Source organism: Pristiophorus japonicus, chromosome 4 (assembly GCF_044704955.1).
Source record: "Pristiophorus japonicus isolate sPriJap1 chromosome 4, sPriJap1.hap1, whole genome shotgun sequence".
Classification (NCBI taxonomy): Eukaryota; Metazoa; Chordata; class Chondrichthyes; family Pristiophoridae; genus Pristiophorus; species Pristiophorus japonicus.
In genome coordinates, this window is record NC_091980.1 from 75,605,169 (window position 1) to 75,619,251 (window position 14,083).

The 14,083-nt window shown below is 44.0% G+C and overlaps 1 protein-coding gene across 2 annotated transcripts in view; it reads left to right on the plus strand.

Moving 5' to 3' along the window:
* LOC139262965 (zinc finger matrin-type protein 4-like) overlaps positions 1-13,144 on the plus strand; it is a 57,273-nt gene extending 44,129 nt beyond the window's left edge. The window contains exons 7-8 of one of the 2 annotated variants that reach the window (XR_011593006.1): positions 11,374-11,904; positions 11,986-13,144. Coding sequence is in view for 1 of the 2 variants with exons in the window: in XM_070878356.1 (XP_070734457.1) it covers positions 11,374-11,449 (76 nt within the window). In the remaining variant the exon portion in view is untranslated. Of the gene's footprint in view, positions 1-11,373 lie in introns of both variants that reach the window. The other variant, XM_070878356.1, reaches the window with a different exon arrangement.
* The last annotated feature ends 939 nt before the right edge of the window (positions 13,145-14,083 follow it).

The following is a 14,083-nucleotide window of genomic DNA, read 5'->3' on the forward strand; positions in this document are numbered from 1 at the left end:
TTAGGATCTCTTCATTTTGGCGTGGCCTAACACAAGGGGGGTGGAGCCTTGATCTACGCAAAAAGATCGGGCTGTTATGGTAACCAGGGACACAAGCATACAGCCACCTCGCAATTCATGAAAAGAATTGAAAAACACATAATAGCACCTTAACTCCAACCCTGCTGGAAGGGCTTGCTGGTCCAGTTCCATTCTCAGCCCCCACCGGTTCGATTCTCCTGCTGGTGCGTTCTCGCGCCCCTCGCCCTGGCCGAAGGGCTTGCTGATGCGTTCTCCTGCCGGTACGTTTTCCCACCCCTAGCCCTGGCCGAGTGGCCTTGCGGTCCGCTCCCCCATCCCTAGCCCAGGCCGAGTGGTCTCCTCCCTCCCGGTCAAAGGCTTCTCCTTCCCCCACCCCACCCCCCACCCTTTATTCCTCTTCCCCCAGCCCCTCTCCCTCTTCCCCCCAGCCCCTCCCCCTCTTCCCCCCACCTTCCCCTCTCTCTTCCCTTTCCTGCTGCTGCTGTCTGGGCATCTGCTGCACTTGCATGCGCCGATTTCTTTAACTCTTCGCAAGGGTTTTTTCGAGAGGCCACGTACGCTGGCCTAAGTAGAAATGGAGTAACTATTAGCTGGCCAAAGTTGCCTAAGTGGTGCATTTAGGTACCAACGATATAGGTAAAAAAATGGGATGCAGTCCTACAAGCTGAATTTAGAGAGGTAGGAGTTAAATTAAAAAGCAGGACCTCAAAGGTAGTAATCTCATGATTGCTACCAGTGCCACGTGCTAGTCAGAGTAGAAATAGCAGGATAGCTCAGATGAATACGTGGCTTGAGGAGTGGTGCAGGAGGGAGGGATTCAAATTCCTGGGACATTGAAACCGGTTCTGGGGGAGGTGGGACCAGTACAAACCGGACGGTCTGCACCTGGGCAGGACCGGAACCAATGTCCTAGGGGGAGTGTCTGCTAGTGCTGTTGGGGAGGGGTTAAACTAATATGGCAGGGGGATGGGAACCTGTGCAGGGAGACAGAGGGAAGTAAAATGGGGACAGAAGAAAAGTAAAAGTGGAGGGCAGAGAAACCCAAGTCAAAAATCAAAAAGGGCCACATTACAGCAAAATTATGAAGGGACAAAGTGTGTTAAAAAGACAAGCCTGAAGGCTCTGTGCCTTAATAGGAGGAGTATTCGTAATAAGGTGGATGAATTAACTGCGCAGGCAACTATTAACAAATATGATATAATTGGGATTACGGAGACATGACTCCAGGGTGACCAAGGCTGGGAACTCAACATCCAGGGGTATTCAACATTCAGGAAGGATAGACAGAAAGGAAAAGGAGGTGAGGTAGCTTTGCTGGTTAAAGACGAAATTAACGCAATAGTAAGGAAGGACATTAGCTTGGATGATGTGGAATCTATATGAGCAGAGCTGCAGAAAACGATAGTGGGAGTTGTGTACAGACCACCAAACAGTAGTAGTGAAGTTGGGGACAGCATCAAACAAGAAATTAGGGATATGTGCAATAAAGGTACAGCAGTTATCATGGGTGACTTTAATCTACATATAGATTGGGCTAACCAAACTGGTAGCAATACATTGGAGGAGGATTTCCTGGAGTGTATTAGGGATGGTTTTCTAGACCAATATGTCGAGGAACCAACTAGAGGGCTGGCCATCCTAGACTGGGTGATGTGTAATGAGAAAGGACTAATTAGCAATCTTGTTGTGCGAGGTCCCTTGGGGAAGAGTGACCATGATATGGTAGAATTCTTTATTAAGATGGAGAGTGACATAGTTAATCCAGGGACTAGGGTCCTGAACTTAAGGAAAGGTAACTTTGATGGTATGAGACGTCAATTGGCTAGGATACACTGGCGAATGATACTTAAAGGGTTGACCGTGGATAGGCAATGGCAGACATTTAAATATCATATGGATGAACTTCAACAATTTTACATCCCTGTCTGGAGTAAAAATAAAACGGGGAAGGTGGCTCAACCATGGCTAACAAGGGAAATTAGGGATAGTGTTAAATCGAAGGAAGAGGCATATCAATTAGCTTAAAAAGCAGCAAACCTGAGGACTGGGGGAAATTTAGAATCCAGCAGAGGAGGACAAAGTGTTCAATTCGGAGGGGGATAATAGAGTATGAGTGGAAGCTTCCTCGGAACATAAAAACTGACTGCAAAAGCTTACATAGAAACATAGAAATTAGGTGCAGAAGAAGGCCATTCTGCCCTTCGAGCCTGCACCGCTATTCAATAAGATCATGGCTGATCATTCAACCTCAGTATCCCTTTCCTGCTTTCCATACCCATTGATCCCTTTGGCCGTAAGGGCCATATCTAACTCCCTTTTGAATATATCCAACGAACTGGCCTCAACAACTTTCTGCGGGAGAGAATTCCACAGGTTAACTACTCTGAGTGAAGAAGTTTCTCCTCATCTCGGTCCTAAATGGCTTACCCCTTATCCTTAGACTGTGACCTCTGGTTCTGGAACTCCCCAACATTGGGTACATTCTTCCTGCATCTAACCTGTTCAGTCCCGTCAGAATTTTATATGTTTCTATGAGATCCCCTCTCATTCTTTTAAACTCCAGTGAATACAGGCCCAGTCGATCCAGTCTTTCCTCATATGTCAGTCCTGCCATCCTGGGAATCAGTCTGGTAAACCTTCGCTGCACTCCCTTTGTCCTTCCACAAATTAGGAGACTAAAACTGAACACAATATTCCGGTGAGGCCTCATCAAGGCTCTGTACAACTGCAGTAAGACCTCCCTGCTCCTATACTCAAATCCTCTAGCTATGAAGGCCAACATACCATTTGCCGCCTTCACCGCCTGCTGTACCTGCATGCCAACCTTCAATGACTGATGTACCATGACACCCAGGTCCCGTTGCACCTCCTCTTTTCCGAATCTGTCACCGTTCAGATAATATTCTGTCTTCCTGTTTTTGCCACCAAAGTGGATAACCTCACATTTATCCACATTATACTGCATCTGCCATGCATTTGCCCACTCACCTAACCTGTCCAAGTCACCCTGCAGCCTCTTAGCATCCTCACAGCTCACACCGCCACCCAGCTTAGTGTCAAATTCAAACTTGGAGATATTACATTCAATTTCTTCATCTAAATCATTGATGTATATTATAAATAGCTGCGGTCCCAGCAATGAACCCTGCGGCACCCCACTGGTCACTGCCTGCCATTCTGAAAAGGACCCGTTTATTCCGACTCTCTGCTTCCTGCCTGCCAACCAGTTCTCTATCCACGTCAATACATTACCCCCAATACCATGTCCTTTTAATTTTGCACACTGATCTCTTGTGAGGGACCTTGTCAAAAGCCTTTTGAAAGTCCAAATACATCACATCCACTGGTTCTCCCTTGTCCACTCTACTAGTTACATCCTCAAAAAAATTCTAGATTGTCGAGCATGATTTCCCTTTCATAAATCCATGTTGACTTGGACCGATCCTGTCACTGCTTTCCAAATGTGTTGCTATTTCATCTTTAATAATTGATTCCAACATTATCCCCACCACCGCTTTCAGGCTAACTGGTCTATAATTCTGTTTTCTCTCCCTCCTTTTTTAAAAAGTGGGGTTACATTAGCTACCCTCCAGTCCATAGGAACTGATCCAGAGTCAATAGAATGTTGCAAAATGATCACCAATGCAGCCACTATTTCTAGGGCCTCTTCCTTAGCTTGCATCCCAGAGTACTTATCAGGCCCTGGGGATTTATCAGCCTTCAATCCCATCAATTTCCCTAACACAGTTTCCTGACTAATAAGGATTTCCTTCAGTTCCTCCCTTTCGCTAGACTCTCTGTCCCCTAGTATTTCCGGAAGGTTATTTGTTTCTTCCTTAGTGAAGACAGATCTAAAGTATTTGTTCAATTGGTCTGCCATTTGTTTGTTCCCCATTATAAATTCACCTTATTCTGACTGTAAAGGACCTACGTTGGTCTTCACTTAAATTTTTCTCTTCACATATCGATAGAAGCTTTTGCAGTCAGTTTTTATGTTCCCTGCAAGCTTCCTCTCATACTTTATTTTCCCCCTCCTAATGAGACCCCTTGTCCTCCTCTGCAGAGTTCTAAATTTCTCCCAGTCCTCAGGTTTGCTGCTTTTTCTGGCCAATTTACATGCCTCTTCCTTGGATTTAACACTATCACTAATTTCCCTTGTTAGCCATGGTTGAGCTACCTTTCCCTTTTTATTTTTACTCCAGACTGGGATGTACAGTTGTTGAAGTTCATCTATGTAATCTATAAATGTCTGCCATTGCCTATTCACTGTCAACCCTTTAAGTATCATTTGCCAGTCTATCCTAGCCAATTCACATCTCATACCATCAAAGTTACCTTTCCTTAAGTTCAGGACCCTAGTCTCTGAATTAACTATGTCACTCTCCATCTTAATAAAGAATTCTACCATATTATGGTGACTCTTCCCCAGGGGACCTCGCACAATAAGATTGCTAATTAGTCCTCTCTCATTACACAACACCCAGTCTGGCATGGCCAGTTCTCTAGTTGGTTCCTCAACATATTAGTCTAGAAAGCCATCCCTAATGCACTCCAGGAAATCCCCCTCCACCGCATTGCTACCAGTTTGGTTAGCCCAATCTATATGTAGATTAAAATTGCCCATGATAACTGCTGTACCTTTATCGCACGCATCCCTAATTTCTTGTTTGATGCCATCCCCAATCTCTACTACTGTTTGGTGGTCTGTACATAACTCCCACTAGCGTTTTCTTCCCTTTGGTATTCCGCAGCTCTACCCATACAGATTCCACGTCATTCTTCTATAGATATGTGAAGAGAAAGAGATTAATGAAGACAAACGTAGATCCCTTGCAGTCTGAATCAGGTGAATTTATAATAGGGAACAGAGAAATGGCAGGCCAATTTAATATACTTTTGATCTGTCTTCACGAAGGAAGACACGAATAACCTTCCGGAAATACTAGGAAAGAGGATCTAGCGAGAAGGAGGAACTGAAGGAAATCCTTATTAGTCAGGAAATTGATGGGATTGAAGGCCGATAAATCCCCAGCGCCTGATAGTCTGCAACCCAGAGTACTTAAGGAAATGGTCCTAGAAATAGTGGATGCATTGGTGATCATTTTCCCACAGCCTATCGACTCTGGATCAGTTCCAATGGACTGGAGGGTAGCTAATGTAACACCACTTTTTTAAAAAGGAGGGAGAGAGAACACGGGGAATTATAGACCGGTTAGTATGATATCGGTAGTGGGGAAAATGTTGGAATCAGTCATTAAAGATGAAATAGCAGCGCATTTGGAAAGCAGTGACGAGGTCGGTCCAAGTCAGCATGGATTTATGAAAGGGAAATCATACTTGACAAATCTTCTAAAATTCTTTGAGGATGTAACTAGTAGAGTGGACAAGGGAGAACCAGTGGATGTGGTGTATCTGGACTTTCAAAAAGCTTTTGACAAGGTCCCTCACAAGAGATTGTTGTGCAAAATTAAAGCACATGGTATTGGGGGTAATGTATTGACGTGGATAGAGAACTGGTTGGCAGACAGGAAGCAGAGAGTCGGCATAAATGGGTCCTTTTCAGAATGGCAGGCAGTGACTAGCGGAGTGCCGCAGGGCTCAGTGCTGGGACCCCATCTATTTACAATATACATCAATGATTTAGATGAAGGAATTGAGTGTAATATCTCCAAGTTTGCTGATGTCACTAAGCTGGGTGGCAGTTTGAGCTGTGAGGAGGATGCTAAGAGGTTGCAAGGTGACTTGGACAGATTAGATGAATGGGCAAATGCATGGCAGTTGCAGTATAATGTGGATAAATGTGAGGTTATCTACTTTGGGGGCAAAGACAGAATATTATCTGAATGGCGGCAGCAGATTAGGAAAAGGGGAGGTGCAATGAGACCTGGGTGTCATGGTACATCAGTCATTGAAAGTTGGCATACAGGTACAGCAGGCAGTGAAGAAGGCAAATGGTATGTTGGCCTTCATAGCTAGGGGATTTGAGTTTAGGAGCAGGGAGGTCTTACTGCAGTTGTATAGGGCCTTGATGAGGCCTCACCTGGAATATTGTGTTCAGTTTTGGTCTCCTAATCTGAGGAAGGACGTTCTTGCTATTGAGGGAGTGCAGCGAAGGTTTACCAGACTGATTCCTGGGATGGCAGGACTGACATATGAGGAGAGACTGGATCAACTGGGCCTGTATTCACTGGAGTTCAGAAGAATGAGAAGGGATCTCATAGAAACATAAAATTCTGACGGGACTGGACAGGTTAGATGCAGGAAGAATGTTCCTGATGTTGGGAAAGTCCAGAACCAGGGGGTCACAGTCTAAGGATAAGGGGTAAGCCATTTAGGACCGAGATGAGGAGAAACTTATTCATTGAGTTGTGAACCTGTGGAATTCTCTACCACAGAGAGCTGTTGATGCCAGTTCCTTGGATATATTCAAGAGGGAGTTAGATATGGCCCTTATGGCTAAAGGGATCAAGGGGCATGGAGAGAAAGCAGGAAAGGGGTACTGAGGTGAATTATCAACCATGATCTTATTGAATGGTGGTGCAGGCTCGAAGGGCCGAATGGCCTTCTACTGCACCTAGTTTCTATGTTTCTAATTGGCCTTGGTGGCTGGTAACGTCCCCTTTTGAGAAAAAAAAACTTACCTTTTTAAAAAAAACGTAACTAAGTCAGTTACTCTGGTGCAAATTGATTGGGGAAACTGGGGATTTTAAAATTAGGCCAGAAAAAGCAGCCTACTCAAAAAAAAAAAGGCACAAATACTGCAGAAAATTGAGCCCAATATGATGAGACTTTACTGTTCCCTTTTATGTTACCCACTAACTTTTCTCATGTTCCCTTTGCCCCTCTTATTTCCTTTTTCAGTTTCCATCTGCACTCTGCATTCAGCTTGATTCTCTACTGCATTATGAACCTGACATTTATCAGAAATCTCCTTTTTCTGTTTCATTTTAACCTCAATCTCTCGTCATCCAGGGAGGTGAAAATACTCAACTGGAAGAGGACTAATTTCAGTCAGTTAAAAAGGGATCTGGCACGAGTGGATTGGAAACAAAGACTGTCAGATAAAACAATAAATGAACAATGGGAGGCCTTCAAAGAGGAGATGGTTTGGGTACAAACTAGACACATTCCTATGAGGGGGAAAGGAACGTCAATTGTTCCTTGTCCTTTTTCTTAATTACTCTAAACCTAATGATGTTGTGATCACTTTTCCCAAATGCTCTCCCACTGAAACATGCTCCACTTGCCCCACTTCATTCCCCAGAACAATATCCAGCATTGCTTCCTTCCTCATTGGGCTGGAAACATTGATCAAGGAAGTTCTCTTGTACATAATTCAGGAATTCCTCCTCTTTGCCCTTTACACTGTTTTCCCCCAGTCTATATTAGGATCATTGAAGTTCCCCCCATTACCACTACTCTATTGCTTTTACATCTTTCTGAAATTTGTCTGCAAATTTGTCCTTCGACTTCCCACAATATTTGGTGGCCTGTTGTATCATCATCAAAGGCAGTCCCTCATATCGAGGATGACTTGCTTCCACGTCAATGAAGGACCTGATATTCCAGGTCCCGACCTACATGTTGAAGGGTAGAAGATGACTGTGCGTGGATTCTTTTTTTAAACGTATGGTGGCTGTTGCACACCAACCACCACACGGCTTGACAGAGCTAGGTCTTGGTCTAGTGTCAAGGATTAACCAAGACGCCTGGAGACCAGATCTGTTGCACGGACCTAGTGCGCACACATATTGCAGTGTGCGCTGGCCCGTGCTGCCCCTGAGCCCTCATCTCTCCTGGGCCCCGGTCACGACATTCCATGATCACTCGCGGCGTCTGCGCCCCAACCTCGCCGCTCCTGCTGTATCTGCCCACGCTCCAATCAGCGATCTGAACCTTGGTGATGTTTAATCCAGTCACCCTCTTCACAGCCGTCGCTCTCCAGTACACGCTGTACCTTGAAGTGGTATGCTCCTTTGAAGGCCCCGACCTATTGATGGTCTTTGCAGCTCGGGGTCGCCGCACCGAATGTCGGGTCGGGCCGCATGCTAGTAAATGTTGGTCCCTTAGAAGATGAGAAGGGGGATTTAATAATGGGAAATGTGGAAATGGCTGAGACCTTAAACAATTATTTTGCTTCGGTCTTCACAGTGGAAGACACAAAAACCATGCCAAAAATTTCTGGTCACGGGAATGTGGGAAGTGAGGACCTTGAGATAATCACTATCACTAGGGGGATAGTGCTGGACAGGCTAATGGGACTCAAGGTAGACAAGTCCTCTGGTCCTATGAAATGCATCCGAGGGTATTAAAAGAGATAGAAACATAGAAAATAGGTGCAGGAGCAGGCCATTCAGCCCTTCTAGCCTGCACCGCCATTCAATGAGTTCATGGCTGAACATGAAACTTCAGTACCCCCTTCCTGCTTTCTCGCCATACCCCTTGATCCCCCGAGTAGTAAGGACTTCATCTAACTCCCTTTTGAATATATTTAGTGAATTGGCCTCAACTACTTTCTGTGGTAGAGAATTCCACAGGTTCACCACTCTCTGGGTGAAGAAGTTTCTCCTCACCTCGGTCCTAAATGGCTTACCCCTTACCCTTAGACTGTGACCCCTGGTTCTGGACATCCCCAACATTGGGAACATTCTTCCTGCATCCAACCTGTCCAAACCCGTCAGAATTTTAAACGTTTCTATGAGGTCCCCTCTCACTCTTCTGAACTCCAGTGAATACAAGCCCAGTTGATCCAGTCTTTCTTGATAGGTCAGTCCCACCATCCCGGGAATCAGTCTGGTGAATCTTCGCTGCACTCCCTCAATAGCAAGAATGTCGTTCCTCAAGTTAGGAGACCAAAACTGTACACAATACTCCAGGTGTGGCCTCACCAAGGCCCTGTACTCAAATCCCCTCGCTATGAAGGCCAACATGACAATTGCTTTCTTAACCGCCTGCTGTACCTGCATGCCACCCTTCAATGACTGATGTACCATGACACCCAGGTCTCGTTGCACCTTCCCTTTTCCTAATCTGTCACCATTCAGATAATAGTCTGTCTCTCTGTTTTTACCACCATGGCGGAAGTTATAGCAGATGCATTCGTTATAATCTACCAAAATTCTCTGGACTCTGGGGAGATACCAGCGGATTGGAAAGCAGCTAATGTAACGCCTCTGTTTAAAAAAGGGGGCAGCAAAAGGCAGGTAACTATAGGCCGGTTAGTTTAACATCTGTAGTGGGGAAAATGCTAGAAGCTATCATTAAGGAAGAAATAGCGGGACATCTAGATAGGAATAGTGCAATCAAGCAGACGCAACATGGATTCATGAAGGGGAAATCATGTTTAACTAATTTACTGGAATTCTTTGAGGATATAATGAGCATGGTGGATAGAGGTGTACCGATGGATGTGGTGTATTTAGATTTCCAAAAGGCATTCGATAAGGTGCCACACAAAAGGTTACTGCAGAAGATAAAGGTACGCGGAGTCAGAGGAAATGTATTAGCATGGATAGATAATTGGCTAGCTAACAGAAAGCAGAGAGTCGGGATAAATGGGTCCTTTTCGGGTTGGAAATCGGTGGTTAGTGGTGTGCCACAGGGATCGGTGCTGGGACCAAAACTGTTTACAATATACATAGATGACCTGGAAGAGGGGACAGAGTGTAGTGTAACAAAATTTGCATCTGACACAAAGATTAGTGGGAAAGCGGGTTGTGTAGAGGACTCAGAAAGGCTGCAAAGAGATTTAGATAGGTTAAGCGAATGGGCTACGGTTTGGCAGATGGAATACAATGTCGGAAAATGTGAGGTCATCCACCTTGGGGGAAAAAAAACAGTAATAAGGGAATATTATTTGAATGGGGAGAAATTACAACATGCTGCGGTGCAGAGGGACCTGGGGGTCCTTGTGCATGAATCCCAAAAAGTTAGTATGCAAGTGCAGCAGGTAATCAGGAAGGCGAATGGAATGTTGGCCTTCATTGCGAGAGGGATGGAGTACAAAAGCAGGGAGGTCCTGCTGCAACTGTACAGGGTATTGGTGAGGCCGCAGCTGGAGTACTGTGTGCAGTTTTGGTCACCTTTCTTAAGGAAGGATATACTAGCTTTGGAGGGGGTACAGAGACGATTCACTCGGCTGATTCCGGAGATGAGGGGGTTACCTTATGATGATAGATTGAGTAGACTGGGTCTTTACTCGTTGGAGTTCAGAAGGATGAGGGGTGATCTTATCGAAACATTTAAAATAATGAAAGGGATCGACAAGATAGAGGCAGAGAGGTTGTTTCCACTGGTCGGGGAGACTAGAACTAGGGGGCACAGCCTCAAAATACGGGGGAGCCAATTTAAAACCGAGTTGTGAAGGAATTTCTTCTCCCAGAGGGTTGTGAATCTGTGGAATTCTCTGCCCAAGGAAGCAGTTGAGGCTAGCTCATTGAATGTATTCAAATCACAGATAGATAGATTTTTAACCAATAAGGGAATTAAGGGTTATGGGGAGCGGGGGGGATAAGTGGAGCTGAGTCCACGGCCAGATCAGCCATGATCTTATTGAATGGCGGAGCAGGCTTGAGGGGCTAGATGGCCTATTCCTGTTCCTAATTCTTATGTTCGTATGTTCTTATGAGTAGCGGCGGCCCGACCCGGCATCCCTGTAGTATACACCCAGCAGTGTAAAACTCCTCTTCTGTTCATTGACTCTAACAATCGATTCCGATGGTGGTATGCTTACATTTTTGAAGGAGGCAATGCCTTGAGTGTTTTTTCCCCAACACAATTACAGCAATATTCTAATTAACCATGGACAGGAAGACAGGTAACATTTCCTCTCATCGTCTGGATTTATTTTTTCAAGGCTTGTATGGTAGAGACCGTCTATACCACTGATGTGTCTATGTTAATTAACTAATTTATCACCTTAATCAATTTGATTAAATCTGGACTTCGGAGACTTTCTCTCTTCAGAGTTGAGTTTGCACGTGCCCCATAAACAGATAATATTTTTTAAAACAGTATTAAAGGTTTCATCCATACACTGTAGGAAGAGTAAGAACTTTTACCACTGTGGCAGTGATTGCTGCTTTCACCTTTACTTTGAGCAACAACAAAAAAATTGGCTATGTGATGTCAGTCCGTCTTTTTTAACTGAACCATACTATTAATGTTTACACCCAAGTGTATTGCTTTGATATCTATTTAGATTTGTCACTTGGAGTAGGCAAGGAGGAAATGTGAGTGCTTTTGCAGGAATAGTTCTAAAAGCATCTTTGCTGTATTCGGTGCCTCAGAGTGATTGTATGGGCTTGTCTTAAACTTTCGTATGACTTTGTTTACCGTTTTGCTTCCCCTCAGGTTGAAACCTAATGAATTTACTGCTGCGGAAGATGAAGAGGAGGGCTTTGAGTTTATTGAAGAAGATGTCATCTAACAGTATTGGCACAGTGGTCTCCTTGTCAGTGAATGTTACTCAAGTCAGCGTGGAGGCCTGTTGGTCCATGTTCATGTTTTGATCTGCATACTTTTCAGCGAAATACTTCTACTGAAACAGCAGCCCATAATTCTGAGCTCTAGGGCCCAATGTGTTTTGTTTTCAATTTTTAAGTTCATGCAAATGGCCAAAGGGATTGAGAGCAAAAGAACTAGGTTTAGAGCCATAAGTGGTGCTTTACATCATTTATTTAGCCATGGTCATACCTACCTGGCTCAGTACATTGGTAACTGAATTGAGAAACTTGAACCCATGTCTCTTACTATTGTTTGTTTCTTAAGCTCAGCAGATAAGTTGGTAAATCCTTTGGGGAACGATGTGAACCTTTGATATGGATGAACAATTGCAAATGGTTACCACATAACTAGTTTGGTACCCTTTGAATTGCAACCTAGGTGAGATGACAAACTCTGATACATCACTTGTAAATTATTGCACCAATCTCCAATAATCTGATTGTTCTTTCACTACCACAGTTAACTGACCTAACATTGACGGCCTTTTACGGTCTCCCTGCAACATGAATTCTAACTGGCTGAATTGTGGTTGAGATGAGGACTACTTTAATACATGGGACTGAGCCTGAATACCACTTCTTCTACCTGGTCAGAAATTGCTAATGCGGATGCTATGTCTATGATTGCAGCATAAATTCTGCTCGAGAAATCTCTGATTGCGTCCCATGCCTGTCTCCTTGCTGTATTTGATTTTTGAATGGCCACTGTGGTCTGAGTGTAACTGGTAATCAGCATGTTGCATAGATATATTAATTGTTTCTTTAAGACTTTATGCAACCTTTACGAACCAATAAGTCCACGTGTGAAAAAATGCTTTTTTTAGTAACTATTTATTTAGATTTAAGATATAATGAGAAATGGTTCAGAGAAGCAGCTTGTGGGAACTATGTAGAAAGCTAATATCTAGCAGTTAATGTAACATTTAATGGGGATAATTATTGACATTTGTCACTAATTCCTAACTGTTTGAACTTGTACTTTGAATAGGCTTTTTTTTTATTGTGGGAGGAAACCAAGGCTGCAGTTCAAAACTTGCCTTGTTTGTCAATAAATTGGGTTCACTTTGAAGTCCCTCCAAGATTCCCCCCACCCTAGCAATCCTTTAAATTACAAGTTGTCCCAAAGTCAAACTGTGTGTTGCTTACATTTCTAGACTTGAACATTCTTTCCAGAGTAGTGACTTGTATTGGGCAATGGGGAGAAGCCTGGAGATTAATACATGTGCAACAAGTATTAATGTTTAGAATGCCATAAAACAAAAGTATGTTTGGTGACTATATTTAATTGTGTATGCTTGTGATTTTTTTAAAAATAAAGAACATGGCCTATATTGGGCAACAGAAGGGAAACGGCTTTAATTGTCAATGCGACCGAAAACAACTGTACTGAACTGTGTGCAGACCTCATGCAAGGATGGACCCAGGAGCTTGGCGCACTCGTTCGCACCTCTGTAATTTGGGCGTCTGTTTTAAACACTTTTTGTCTGTCTTTTCTTTTCCTACATCTGCACATTTAGTTAGATCTCACAAGATTTGTTGAAAAATCTGTGACCCTTGATAATTTTTGTACTTTTACTCTCCTCGTGCATAATAAATGTAGAATTAGTTTCCCTATCAAAGTGTTGGTCTGCTTTTAATCCTGAATTTGCTCCAAATCTTAATGTTTGAATGTTAGTAGTGCTCCAGACTTCCCCTGTCTGTTGTACATATATAAGTCTTATCTTTTATAGAATTTTCAATTACTTAAGAATTATATTGAACTTGAGGATATTGCAGGCTTCAAATGGCTTGACTTCTCCATTGTCTAGTTCCCAGCATGAGTGGTAATAAACTGTGCAGCTAAGGAATGTAATTTGTATACACAGTGTTAGCTCTGGATCAGTGATCACACTCTCGCCTCTGCGTCTGAAGGTTGTGTAGGTTCAAGTCCCACTGCAGAGACCCGAGTACAAAATTTAGGCTGGCACTCCAGTGCAGTACTGAGGGAGTGCTACACTATATTGTAGATGAAATGTTAGGGCAGACGAGGTCTCGGTTTATCAAGTGGATGTAACAGATCCCATGGTACTATTTTGAAGAAGAGTTCTCCCTGGTGTCCTGGCCAGCATTTCTCCCTCAACCATCGTCATTAAAATAGATTATCTGGTCATTATTTCATTGCTGTTTGTGGGATCTTTCTGTGCACACTTGGCTGCCGCATTTCCGACATTTCAAAAAGTGATTAATCGGCTATAAAGTGCTTTGGAACATCCTGAGGTCATGGAAGGCACTATATAAATGCTGGGATAATAGTGAGGGTGCTGCAGTTGATTTCAGTGTCCCTCATGGAGGAAGTTTCAGCTCCTGATCACAATCCAGTTCCCCCTCTTAATACGCCAGGGGGCAGAAATTCAGCCTCCCAAAAGGGCCACTTACCTCCAGGCAGCAGAGTCGAGTGGCCGCCGACCTCGGATCCAATGGCCGCCACGATCGAAATTCACCTCGGGGATTTTTCTAGTGGTCCCCACTTCCACTCCGCTGCCGGCAACCGTCCTAAGTGCGTAATCAAAGGGGGCACC